Below are 14231 nucleotides of genomic sequence, written 5' to 3'. Positions count from 1 at the left end.
TTTTTCAGTGTGGAATGATGTCTCCCTACAAGATTAACATAAGTAGGCCTTTTGTAACACCATTATTGATCAAACAATCCTTAATGATACAATATCCTAAGGCAAAGCACATTAATTTTTTATTAAAGAACAAAATCCTTTAATAAAAGGATAATGAAACACACAAACACACCCAAAAAAGAGAAGTTGCAAAATTTAGAGTCATCATCTTATAGCCCTATTAATTAATTTCAATTGTAATGCAAATCACATTGTGATTCAATCGGCAGACTATAGACAAATTCCATCTTTTAAGTCTTCTGATTTTCAAAAGTATAAGCAAAGAAAACACCAGTCCTGGTGTGTTTGACCAATCATGGTGCCCATCTCTGTCTTGCAACTATAACCAATGTAGTTGTTTCAATACTTAAGTCTTTGGGGGAAGACCCATCAAGGAAAGAGCTTGTAGGTACTCCATATCGTTTCTTGAAGTGGTCACATTTACTTCCTTTTCAAGGTGTTGTGCATATAGGTTAGTACTCTTCAAATGGACTTAATTCCATTGGAAGAAGTGAATTGCAATCAATCATACATTTTCAAATGTTGGGGAGAATGAGGTGTGCCACAAGTTGAATGTGAGGTTTTTTTTATGGCCACTCTTAGCATGTTTAATAGTTTAAGAAAATGACGATACTTAACTGTTGAAAAGACTTCATCCTTGGCCAAGAGCAAGAATTAGGGGAAGTGAAGGTTTGAAGACATTGTTCGCCTTTTTTTCATGTTTTGTCTTTATTAAAAAGCATTTTCAATAATGAGGAAGACATGGTGATTTTTTCTTAAATCATTCTATATTGACATGTTAATAAACCATGAAGAATGAGTTAATTAAGTAATATGGGAGATGGGATAGTATAATAGACAAATATTAAATAGGTAAACTAACCTAATATCACAGCAACAAAAGATTAGCTTTAACCGTAGGCAGAAAGTAGCAACATAACTATAGTCATTAGTCATATAGAAGAATCTAGTAGCATTTATACCTTGGAATTAGATGAGTGGATCGTTGATAGTTTGTACAATAAATTGTCCTCCGAGAGAAAGATCTCGTGAACAATTGCTTACAGTCAGAACAAGCTAACACACAAAATCGTTGGTTGTCATTTGGCAGAGAAAGTTCAGCTTCGACATAAAATACCTATCCCTATATAATTCAAGAATGCCACATTTTTTTTGTGACTACAAAAAATATTTAAATTTCGATAGAATAATATAATTTATGTTGTTCTTACTTGAGGTTGTGCTTGGATATTGGAAATAGCTATGATTTTATCCTCAAAGGGAACCACCATAACGAAGCCTGCGGAAGATATACTCTTTATCTTGTATGTATTAAGCATTGGTTCAATTGTTTTGGCCCTACAAGGTAGATAAAATCTAAAAAATTTGTTCTTGTATATATTAATGCATTATATCAATAATATGCTTCTACAGATGCATAATTTACAAAGAAATACACGCATAATACCATGACTTCAACTCAACAGCTTGTGGGTAAGGAGGATTGACATAGATTGTTGTACTAAATTTGTTCGACAGCCCATTGAATTTGTTCGATGATCCTACATGCATTCAAATATTAAGATTTGATTTCATTGTTTGATATTTGAAAAGGAAAAAGGTAAAATCATGTAAGTACTAATATCTGATGATGATCTACCAATTTTTCTAGCAAGAATAACTGGGTATTCATTTAGTTGTTTCAAAAGTTTATTCCCATAAAGATCAATGAAATCTTCCGAGAGAGTGAATTTTGTTGTTTTTTTCCTGTAAACAATGAATAGAAGATGTTCAAATACTATATTGAAGCCACATGAAGAAAATACAATATTTACTATCAGGCTTTCCCATGGGAACTTGTAAAATGATTCACAAACCCAAAACTTGAAGCATATAGAAGAAATATGAATGAGCATGGGATGACAACAATTCATAATATTGATGATTTATATTTATATTTATATTCTGATATAATTGGTCATTAGTTTCGACCAACATACTCTTGTAGCAAGGAAGTCAAGTAAACGTAACAAAAAGTAATAGCTAAATGTGAACTTGGACGGTAAAATAAACCTCAAATGTAAGACATTCTTTATTTACAAGGTAATGTAAATTCAGAAGACACAAAAACTGAAAAAGTAAAATACCTGCCGTATAAATAAATTCTCCCAAATATTTAAGTTGCAAAAACAAAAGAAGTCAAGTGCTAAAGGAAACAAATAACGAAATATTTTACTTTGCAATCACATAAATCAAGCATCCAAGTTACGTCACATATACTTTAAGCTTAGGAGATTAATATGAAATTGTGAACAATAACAAATATCTAGCTTAGACAAAAAACGGATGTCCACATATTTTAATAAAAGGAAGTCATGTTTCCCTAAGAAAAATTTTGGCACTACGAAAATATAAGATGGAAGTTACACCTTTAATATGGTTATGGTAATGTACGAAGTCACAACCTAATGGCTAAGATGTTCTTTTTCACACATTGCATTTTCAAGAATTCTAATAAAGCCACTATCCTGAGTTTTAGCCTGAAGCTTTCGTTTCTATGTGTGCTTGATTTAACAAGAACCATATTACAAGAGTGCGAGTGCTTCACCCTCTCACCACTCAGCAATACTACAATATGGAAATATAATCTCAAACTAAAATGCTGCAAAAACAACATCATAGTTGAATCACATGCAATCTTTTTTTGCCACAAAAAGAGAAAACCAGCAGCTACAACCGAAAAGGAGAGGTGGTTGAAGAGGAAGAGGAGGAGGAAGAGGTGAAGGAAGATAAGGAACAACAAAAGAAACGGAGGAAAGGAATAGGAGGAGGTATATCCCTTATCCATAATAATAAATTCTTGAATTTTTCTTCCATTTTTAGCATATGTTGAAGGGCCGCCATTAATCACAATAGCAAGGACATCTTGCGTTAAACCCAAAAAAGAAACAAGAAGTTAATATATTATGAAAATCATTGTGTCATAATATTAAAAAGATTTTTGAGAATGTATAATAAATGGATTGTATATGCACAAATATAGATAATTAAATCTTTAAATACCAAATTCAGATTCTTTAGGTTGATACTCGAAAATGTCAAAGGCTGTGATAGTTAGCCGCGTTGGCGGGGTAATGGATCCTCAGGAGGAGTGGCCTTTTCAATTGGCTCAACAATGGTGCTTCTATCAATTATCCAAATGAATTTATTAAGTGGATTTGCATATAAATAAGATGACTCCTTCACTTGTGCAACTGACACCAAGTAAGTGTGGAAAGGATCAAATAGATCTTCAAAATGCGTTATATCAGCGTTGAACATGATGGTCTGAACTTGATTTTCCTGTATGAAAATAAGATACAATTAGATTTTAATCATATTCAAATAAATTGGGAAAATTATACCAGCAAAATATATCAAATTTTAATATGAGCAATCTCTAGTATATGAGGAAAAAATGGATTAATTCAATTATTGTTGGCAAATTTGTGAATTTAAAAAAAAAATACTTCTTCATCCTGTAAAGTCATGAGTTGATATTTTTTGGTTTTCTCTTTGTTGTCTTTGGGACGACTTTTATCAATTACTTGGATCTTACGGGTCCATTCTTCTGCATTGGGAGTGATCATGTTGATAGTTAACCTTTCACCCATAGTGGAATTAATCCTGCAATTACAATATATTTATATTAGTATAACAGTATACATTAACAATAAAAATAGACATAGTTTAATATAAATGAAAGAATATAGAAAAAAATCAAGTTATAATTAGATTTACCATAAGAAATTATAGCATATGGTCAGGAAAAGACTTTTTTAATAATTTCATCATAGACTATATTATATGTAGAGTGATCATCATCACCGTCAGCTGTAGGTGGTCTAATTAATACTTTCACACAATTAGAACTTTTGGCTTTTGATAAAGCAACATACAATTGACCATGAGAAAAGACAGGTTCGTGCAAATAGATACCCACAAAATTTAATGTTTGACCTTGAGCTTTATTTATTGTTATGGCAAAACATAATCGAACTGGAAATTGTGTTCTTTTAAAAGGGAGAGGTAATTTTTCATCTTCTGATGTCATGAGTGGTATTCAGGGAATAAATACATGTCTATTTTTAAAATCGCTGCTAGATATTACTGCACTAATGACATGAGTTTTAAAATCATTACATATTAATCGTGTTCCATTGCATAAACCTTCACTGGGACTCAAATTTCTTAATAACATAATCGGGCAATTTTTCTTCAAAGCTAATTTATAAGGAGGCAAACCAGCAGGATTTAAAGTGTGCAAAAAATCTTCATACTCACTCTGATCTTTTGGATCAATTGTCTCATCAGTAGCAATGTAAACTTTTTCGGTGGTTGGAAATTGAGCAAGAAGCATGTCATTTATTTCATCAACGAAATCATTGTTGGTTGTTAGAATAACACGAGAAGTAATAAAAGAAGTATTTGAATGACATTTGTATAAATTAGGATAAGTAACTCGGAAGAGCATATTCAACGATTCTTTTTCAGAAGTAAAAGGAATAATGAGAGAATGAGGAATTTCAATTTTTCCATAGGCATTTTGTCTTTCTTTTCCATTACCAATTCTCATTAAATATTCACAAAAAGCAGGATCTGTTTTCGCACGCATATTCTCCGATGGTTGTAATTTTTCAAGTTAATTCCAAATTTTAGAGCACAATAAGTTTTCACGAATAAAATCTTCCTTTTTTCCACTACGGACTACGGGAAGAGTTTGTCTAAAATCACTACTAAAGACAACTACCTTTCCACCAAATATTATATTAGTTTCCATTAGATCTCTTAAAAGGAAATCGAATGCTTCTACTGTTTCCTTTTTTGACATTGAAATTTTATCCCATACAATTAGTCTTGCATCTCGTATCAAAGATACTAATGAACTTTGCTTACTAATATTGCAGATGAAATTCTCATTAACATCAATGGGAATTTTAAAGCGGGAATGAGCAGTTCGACCTCCAGGAAGAAGTGAAGCTGCAACTCTGGAACTTGCAGTTGCTAAAGCTATAAATCCTTTGTGCCTTACAGTAGCTAATAAAGTACGATATAAAAAGCTTTTACCAGTTCCATCGGGACCGTCAATAAAGAATGTCCCTGGTCTATTTGAAAATATTCTATCAAGAATCATATTGTAAGCTCTTCTTTGATCAATGTTTAATTTTTTTTCTAACATTAAATCTTCTTCTCTAACAATGATGTTTCTTTCGAAATCAACATCTTTAGCTTCTTTTGCTGCTGCAGATGGCTTTATTATTTCTGAAATTAGTTCAAATTCATTAATATCATGACCCATTGAATGAAGAATATTGTTAATATGGTTTAACACTTTGTAATGGATTTCTCTTGTATCTATATTCGAATTTATTTTGATATCTTCAGACATTGGGTTTTCAATTTTTTCCCATAGTTCTCTTGGATTAGTTGGATTAAAATATATTAATAACATAACAAATAATTGTCTTAAACTGGACGACATTTGATAACTTACCGCTTCAGACATACATTCTACCAAATTATTATCACAAAGTAATAATCCTCATTTTTCTGCAGCTTCTCTAAATGTTTTGCATTGTACTCCATTTACAGTTCGCAAATCTTTATATGATTTTGGTCCTCTCACATTCATTAGAAGCAATCTAAGATAGTATCTTTCCTCTTCAGTTGGATGACATGTTACCACACGACCAATAGCACTTCCTCGTTGACGACGTGTCCATGTTTTATCTGTTGTTGACCATACAAAGTATTCTGAAAATTCTCGATATAATAAATTTAAGTCCATAACATCTTTGTTTTCTCGATTCATTAAAAAAAACTCAGTTAACATTGTTTTTTTAACCATAGGATTGTTCACAATTTTACTAATATTGTCTGTATTCTTGAAGGAAACAAGTTATTGTCCATCAAGATGAAGCTGGAGATGATATACATTTGGAAACATTTCACTAATAGGGAAAACAAATATACGCCATGCAGCCTCAGGTGGTGACACCCACCTAGCAGATTGATATTCCTTTATTTCATCTATCTCTATGTTTGTATCATTAGCATGTATATGAAATGCAATTTTATCATGTCCTTTGCAAATATACTTATAAATGTACTTAACAACTTTAATATTAGAGCAAATCTCTATATTCATATGACAATTGAACTTACAAAGTAAATATGGATTATAAGGAACAACCCATGAATTATCAAGAAGGTGTCCTCTTATTTGTACTTTCTTTCCTGTGTTTCGTCTTCGATAAATTGGATATGAATTTTTTCCTTTAGTTGTTTGTTCTGCAAACTCCTTTGGATACTTAAATTTACAATGACCCCTTTTCTCATGCAAGAATTTGTTGGATTTAATTCTCCTTATGGACTGTGCATCATATGATCTATAACAAGTGAATATAATGTAGGATTTTCTTTTTTATCTGGTAATTCAACACATACAAATCGATCATATGCTTCAGGAGTTAGTAATTTATATTTCTCATCAATTATTATAAGAAAATGAGCATGTGAAAGTCCCCGTTTTTGAAATTCCACTATATACATAAATGCTGCGACTTTACCAAATATTTGTGTTTTGAGAATATCCTTTTTCAACTCTTTTAGTTTTGCTCGAAATACTCGACTAATTAAATCGGGTCTATTTTATGTTTCATCTATTGTCAGAATGTTTTCTTTTATTTCAGGCCAAGAAGGATTACACGTCATAGTAAAAAATATATCTGATTTTTCAAACCGTTGCACTAATGCAATAGCATCCATATACCTTCGACGCATATCTCTTGGGCCTCCTGTAAAGCTAAGTGGGAGTATTTTTTTGTTTTCCAACCTGTGAAGCTTCTCTTTCCCCACACCGTAGAATATCTAAGAGCCCACCTAATACATCAACTCTGAATAAATCCTGATTAAAAGTTGCAAAGTCTAATCTTTGGCTTTCAATTTTTATCCATTCATCCACAATATATTGTTGGAATAATCTTCCAGCATGTAAAAGTATATTTTGATCATCTCTTATTTGAAGTTTGTAACAATAATATTCACGACAAGAAACATTGTCTCTTTTTCGTTTTCCTTTTTGCATAACCTCAGCTTCCATATCGAGTAATCCATCAATTGAACATATATTCATTATACTCGGTAATTGTTCATGTTCACAGTATATTCACATTGTTGATTTACCAGTAGAATGCTTAATTTTCTTAATACCACAATGCCATCCATTTTGACCGTAAGGAAACAATAATGGATATTATAATGGATCATAATAACCACAATAATAATTAACCAACTGACTTCTATCATTTTTCGTATATATACGTATATGCGGTGCAGGAATAGAGTTATTGATATCTTGTTCGACCCATATACCTGCAACTTCTGATACAGTTGGTAAATTGTATACTCGTTGATCTAAACCAGCATCACTCTTAAGGGCAATGTAGAAATTAGATAATTGTGGAATATTTATTAAGGATTTCAGAAACATTGAGTATGGATTAATTTTTAGTATATTCATCAAACTTTTTACAATATCTTCATTCAATTTATTTGAACATGCCATTCGATTTCTCACTTCATTTTCACTATCAAAGAAGTATAACTGAAGGTTTTTTCCTTTTTGATAAGCTGGTATCAAGTCATTTATGAAATGATACATTTTCCCTTGAACACGGAATGTATAGACACCATTATTTCTTTTTGCTAGCTCTTTATCATAAGTTACACCAAGGGATGTAAACGCAAATATGTTATTGTATGTTATAATGTAAGTTCTAAACTGTTTTGATTCCTCACTATTTCCCAAATAAAGGTTTCTTAACTATGTTGGCATTTCATGTGAAATTAGTTGAATAGAACTGTTACCACAACAGAATGCAGGCGGTTCATATTCAAATTTTTTTGCTCCACAAAATTGGCATTTCGGTACTTCTTTTAATTTAACATAAGTATTCTCTGCTTGCATACTATTCGAACAACCAGGTTCTGTGAAAACATTCCCTTCATATGAAAACTCTAGTATTGAGTAGATTATTAACCCAAAAAAGGTAATCACTACTGTTCTTAGTAGATGTAGTTTAAAGAAAGCTTGATTTTTAGTCATACATGTTCTTTTCCTTGAAAAAGGCAATGGGTCTTTTATTATAAGAGAACTTTGGTTGGTAGAAACATTGGCAGCATTAGAGGTTGATGCGTTAGCTGCATCAATACTAATTGAAGATTCAGTAGGCCGTTGTCTTTTTAATTCAGCTCTGTTTGCATGTCGTCGTGCCAAAAAGGCCTCTTTTTTATCAGGTGGCATCAGTCTATATAATTCGCATCTCCTAGCCCTTTTGTCAGCATGTGATTTTCCAAAGGTCCGGTCATTTTCATGGTTTCTATTTGCCATTAAGGCAATTTATCTATTGCCAAGATATTTTTCTTATTACTAAGGCTTAAAAAGGAAAACACTAAAATTTTAGCTACTTATAATGATATGCTTATGAGTAATGTAAGTTTAATCATATTGACATATATCATAAACAAAATCAACTCAGGTAATGATATAAATTTCATAACTGATTCTGAATAGAATAGTAATCCTTTTAGTTGAAAAGAGTTAAAGTATGATGAGATGACCTGAAATGAATAAAATGAGTAAATTCTTTACTCATCAAAAACAATAATAAAAATAAATAAATGACAAACGACTAAGATAGACATAGGGAATGCTATTTCCAAAATCAAAAACTTTTGATGCTCTGGTACACCTCCTCCTTAATACGAAGAAGGTAAAGAAAAATATTTTTTTTAAAAATAAATCTAGTAGAAGGGCAGTACTTACCACACAGTGAGTGTTACTAAAGCGCGTGAACACGCAACTATCACAACAAAGAGTGAGTCCTATAAGCAAAATAAAACAAATAAAGAAAAGTATCAATAATAGGCAACCACAACCAGAAAAAGATAGATAATATTCAAATTACAAGAGTAAAAGACATTATTATATTGTTTATATCTTAATATCGTCATTGTTTGAATCAATTCCTATATAATAGAGATGAAATTTGAATCTGCATGCATAACTTAGGTAGATGAGTATCAATCGAACAACTTAAAATGCTAGTAGAAGAATCAATAGAAGAACTTCAAAGGGGACAAGTTTAACGATTACCAAGTCACTTATCAAGGCATGGAGAATGAAATCTATAGTAATATTTAGGCATAACTTTAACAATTTCTTGTCTTCATAGGATCCCAAACATATTGAGCATTCACTTTCCATGTAATTCAAGATTAGTTCATATAATGCTACAAACATTAAATTTACTTAAAATTATTTGCCGCTTTGCTGATTATTGGTCAAAGAAAAGTTCAAATGAGAAGTTTACATTAAATTATATTTAAATTTAAGAAGGGATCATTTCTTTTTTAATATACCAAAAAGAATATAGGATCACGTTAATTGGAAGAAAGAAAATATCTTTTCTTTTTCAATGAACGATGACCATCTATATATGATTGAGTATGAAATTTTTTTAAAAAAATTACCGTATCAAAAGTACCATGGAAAATGGAAAATTTAAAGGTAAAATTTTTATCAAAAAAATACATCGTTTTTAGATACGGTCTAAATAAACAATATCACATTAAATTAAATAAAATGGATGGAGTAATACCTAGAAACTCCTTTTTTTTCCCTCTTGTTAAGTCATTCCTATATACTATTTTTTCTTGTTTCTTTAACTCATGTTTCTATTCTCTACACAAATTTAATGTACAGTATTTAGTATTGTTTATTTAGAGCTATACATTTAACCCTTCTCTTTATATGCACCAACACTTGACGAATGAGTTACTACTCAATTGCTTTTATTAACCATAGTAATAGTAACTATCATCTCCTCTTTAGGTTAAAAAAGGTTCTACCCTAAAATTCCAACAGAAAAGCAATAAAACAGAGAGCCTAAATCATGATACCCTTTAACAAGTAGTAAGTACCGATTTTTGCACTAAGTAGATAGAAAATCGGATTTGAAATTGGAACTACCAAAGTAGATGAAAAAAATTGATAAATTAGTTCTTGGGGAAAAAAAGTAGGAGACATTCAGATCTGAAATTAGAACATTCAAAGTAGAAGGGAAAAACTGATAAAGTAATTCTTGATAGAAGTTTGAATGAACAATAATGGAACCTGCAAAAAACTTCAGCATGAAATCCGAAATTTTGAGAAGAGATGGAAAGGAGATGAGAAAAAAATTTACCAAGCTAGTTGAGCAGATGAATCAAAGTAAATGAGATGAAAGTGACTTACAGATGAGTAAATGAGATGAAAGTGCATGAGCAAAGTAGATAAAAGTGACTGGAAAAGTGTAGGGTGTTGGGGTTTTTGATGGATGCAAGATTTTGATGGAAAAGTGACGGAAAAGTCTAGAATAGTGTAGATAAAATAATATTAAAATAATAATATGAGAGGGTATAATGACAAATATACCCTTGGTCGACCAACTTCTCATTTCTGTATAATAAAAAAGTCCATATCTCCAAAAAAACATATTTCTTGCATTTAATTAAGGTTAAGTTTAAATTTTTGCTCCAATAAATAAATAGTTGACTGAAGATTTACATGCAAGGCACATACATAGAAACTAGTACTATATTTGTCACGATCCTAAATCTGGACCCTCATGATGGCGCCTATCGTGAAACAAGGCCAGCCGACACAACTCCTAATTTATTTTTAAACAATTATAATAACACAATTTAAGTCATTACATGCTAATAATCCCAAAATAAAAGTGAAATAGTACAATTTGCGGAAAACCAACACAGTCCGACATCGGGGTATCACCAGTCATGAGGATCTAACATAAGTCTAAGAGTTTGGAGAAGGAACTACATCGTCTATTACAGAATCCAGTACAAGGAAAAAATAAAGATAAGAGGGAGAAACACTGGGCTGCGAACGCCGAGCAGCTACCTAGTAAACTCCAAAATAGCCCGCTGAAAGCAGTCAACCCTCACTAGCAGGACCCGAGGCTCATGTATCTGCACAAAGGGTGCAAGGAGTAATGTGAGTATGCCAACTCAGTGAGTAATAAAATTAAATAAAGGTTGAGCGATAAGAAAACACGTAAAATACAGTAAAATGCTACAAAGAGACAGTGAAAAACCTTTGCAAAGCAATAAAATAGTGAAATCTCATAAAACATCTTAGTTAAGTATAAGCTTCTTTAAAACATCTTTTAACAGTTAAACAAGTGAATAAAAAGCAGCGAGAAAGGGTAAACACATAAAATCAACCCCTCAGGCACAATATCAATAGAATTAGCCCATCGAGCAATAACATGGAACCACATCAGCCCCTCGGGCTATATCACATATCACACTGGGTACCCGCTCTCACTAGGGGTGTACAGACTCCGGGAGGGGCCCCTTACGGCCCAAGCGCAATATCAAGCCATCTTATGGCATAATCAATAGGCTCTCGACCTCATATCAAGCCACCTTATGGCATACAACTCAGGCCCTCGGCCTCATAATCATGAATCAACTCAATACCGCTGCGGCGTGCAACCCGATCCCATAATAACCTCACAACACAAGCCCTCGGCCCTACTCAGTTAGAAATCTTTAAACGCCACTCGGGCATAGTAAAATATGATGCTCAGCTCAAAATATCATTTAAGATGTCAAAACAGAATAAACATGGCCAAGTTATAAAAAAATAGTAGAATATAGCATGACTGAGTACAACTATAAAGTCAAAATAGTGAGGAATAGTAGTAAAAATCCTCTAAGGGTCCAAAACAGTTGGTACGAGGCCCAGATATGGCATTTAGCCCAAAACATGATGATAGAAAATAGTTTTCAATCAAATACGTAGTAAAATAGTCATTCGGGATGGACTAAGTCGCAATCCCCAACAGTGCACGACCCCATGCTCGTCATCTAGCATGCGCGTCACCTCAAAGTAGCACAACGATGTGGAATCTGAGGTTTCATACCCTCAGGGCAACATTTACGATCATTACTCACCTCTATCTGGTCCAAACTCTAGCTCGTGATACCTTTGACTCTCGAATCGGCCTCCAGATGCTCCAAATCTAACCAAAATCAGTGCAGAACCATCAATATATGCTAAGGGAACAAAGCCCACTTGAAAGAAATCAAATTACAACACAAATCCCAAAATTGGCTAAACCCGACCCCCGGGCCCAGGTCTCGGAATTCGATAAATTTTACATCAATAGACTCCTTATCTCCTCATGAGTTCATACATATCAAAAGTACCAAAATCCGACTACAAATGACTCCTCAAACCCTTACTTAAAGGCCTCAAATCTCAAGCCCTAATTCCCAATTTTAACCCTTAAATTCTAATTAATTTCAAGCCAAATCAGTGAAATAACACCATAGAAACGAGTTTAAGGTCCAAAAATCTTACCTTTATAAAATCCCCTTGAAATCCCTCTTCAAATAGCTCCCTCAAACTCAAACCCGTATGAAAATGGTGAAGAATAACTCAAAAATAGCGAAGGAAACCTTTTATACTTTCTGGCCCAGGCTTTTTGCACCTGCGGTCCCATTACCGCTTCTGCATCCCGCTTCTATGGTCCAAGACACCGCATCTGCGGTCCTCACTTAAAACCTAGGCACCGCATCTGCGATGCAAATCCCGCACCTGCGATAGCGCAAGTGCGCTTCCTTAACCGCTTCTGCGGTTCCAGCTGATGGTCGCTTCTGCGGCTTGCTTCCACATCTGCGGGGGTCGCACCTGCGGCCTCCCAACTGCAGATGCGGTTATGACAGCAGTCCTAAAACTTCAGCTGCCAAAAACCCAACTCAAATCTTCCGTCAACCATCTGAAACCACCCCGAGGCCCTCGGGACCTCAACCAAAAGCACGGACAAGTCATATACCACTATTCAAACTTATACCAATCTTCAAAACACCTAAAACAACATCAAATCAACCAAAACACATCGGATTCAAGCCTAAGGTTCCAAAAATCTTCCGAATTACGCTTTTGATCAAAAAGTCTATCTAACCACGTCCGAATGACCTGAAATTTTGCACACACATCCCAAATGACACAACGGACCTACTGCAACTTCCGGAATTCCATTCCGACTCCTATATCAAAATCTTACCTATCAATCGGAAAATGCCAAAATACCAATTTGGCCAATTCAAGCCTAAACCTACTACGGACCTCCAAAATACATTCCGATCACACTCCTAAGTCCCAAATCACCTCCCAAAGCTATCCGAACCATCGGAACTCCCATCCGAGCCCTTTATCACATAAGTCAACATCCGATTGACTTTTCCAACTTAAGCTTACTCAAAAGAGACTAAGTACCTCAAACTTTACCAAACCTCTCCGAACCCGAGCCAACCAACCTGATAACACATAATACCATTGAACAAGGCAATAAGAAGCATAAATGGGGAAAACAGAGCGGTAACTCCTAAAACAACCGACCAGGTCGTTACATCCTCCCCCTTTTAAGCAAACGGTCGTCCTCGAACGAGTCAAGAAACATACTGTAGCCTCAAATAGGTGAGAATATCTGCTCCGCATCTCCCGCTCGGTCTCCCAGGTAACCTCATCCACTGGCCAACCTCTCTACTGCACCTTCACTGAAGCTATATCCTTTGATCTCAATTTTCGAACCTGACGCTCCAAAATAGTTGCTGGCTCCATATCATAAGTCAAATCACCATCTAACTGAGCCGTGCTGAAATCCAAGACATAAGACGAATCTCCAATATACTTCCGGAGCATAGAAACATGAAATACTGGATGCACACTCGATAAGTTGGGTGGCAAAGCAAACTCATAAGCCACCTCCCCAATCCTCCGAAGCACCTCAAACGGCTCAATAAACCGAGGACTCAATTTACCCTTCTTCCCAAATCTCATAACACCCTTCATGGGTGACACCTTCAATAGAACCTTCTTACCAACCATGTAGGACACATCCTGAACCTTTCTATTAGCATAACTCTTTTGCCTCGACTGCGCGGTACGAAGCCTCTCCTGAATCACCTTCACCTTGTCTAAAGCATCCTACACCAAGTCTGTACCCAATAGCCTGGCCTCTTCCGGCTTAAACCAACCAATTGGAGAACTACACCACCTCCCACACAAAGCCTCATATGGA

The 14231-nt window shown here is 34.1% G+C and overlaps 1 protein-coding gene across 2 annotated transcripts; it reads right to left on the bottom strand.

Annotated features, from left to right (window-relative positions):
* Positions 1–3077: 3077 nt before the first annotated feature.
* Positions 3078–10458, bottom strand: LOC104215853 (uncharacterized). Of its 2 annotated transcripts, none has more exons than XM_009765782.2 (4): positions 10376–10458; positions 8906–8964; positions 3549–3705; positions 3078–3381 (listed from the first exon to the last, which is right to left on the bottom strand). In XM_009765782.2, exons 1-4 carry the CDS (start codon positions 10400–10402, stop codon positions 3154–3156), a joined length of 471 nt encoding a protein of 156 aa, XP_009764084.1. In that variant the 5' UTR covers positions 10403–10458; the 3' UTR covers positions 3078–3153. The 2 variants fall into 2 exon arrangements, with proteins under 2 accessions (XP_009764084.1, XP_070014589.1); XM_070158488.1 differs by having other exon boundaries at positions 3627–3705.
* Positions 10459–14231: the final 3773 nt, after the last annotated feature.

Source organism: Nicotiana sylvestris, chromosome 10 (genome assembly GCF_000393655.2).
Source record: "Nicotiana sylvestris chromosome 10, ASM39365v2, whole genome shotgun sequence".
Lineage (NCBI taxonomy): Eukaryota > Viridiplantae > Streptophyta > Magnoliopsida > Solanales > Solanaceae > Nicotiana > Nicotiana sylvestris.
This window is presented reverse-complemented; position numbering and strand designations above follow the sequence as displayed.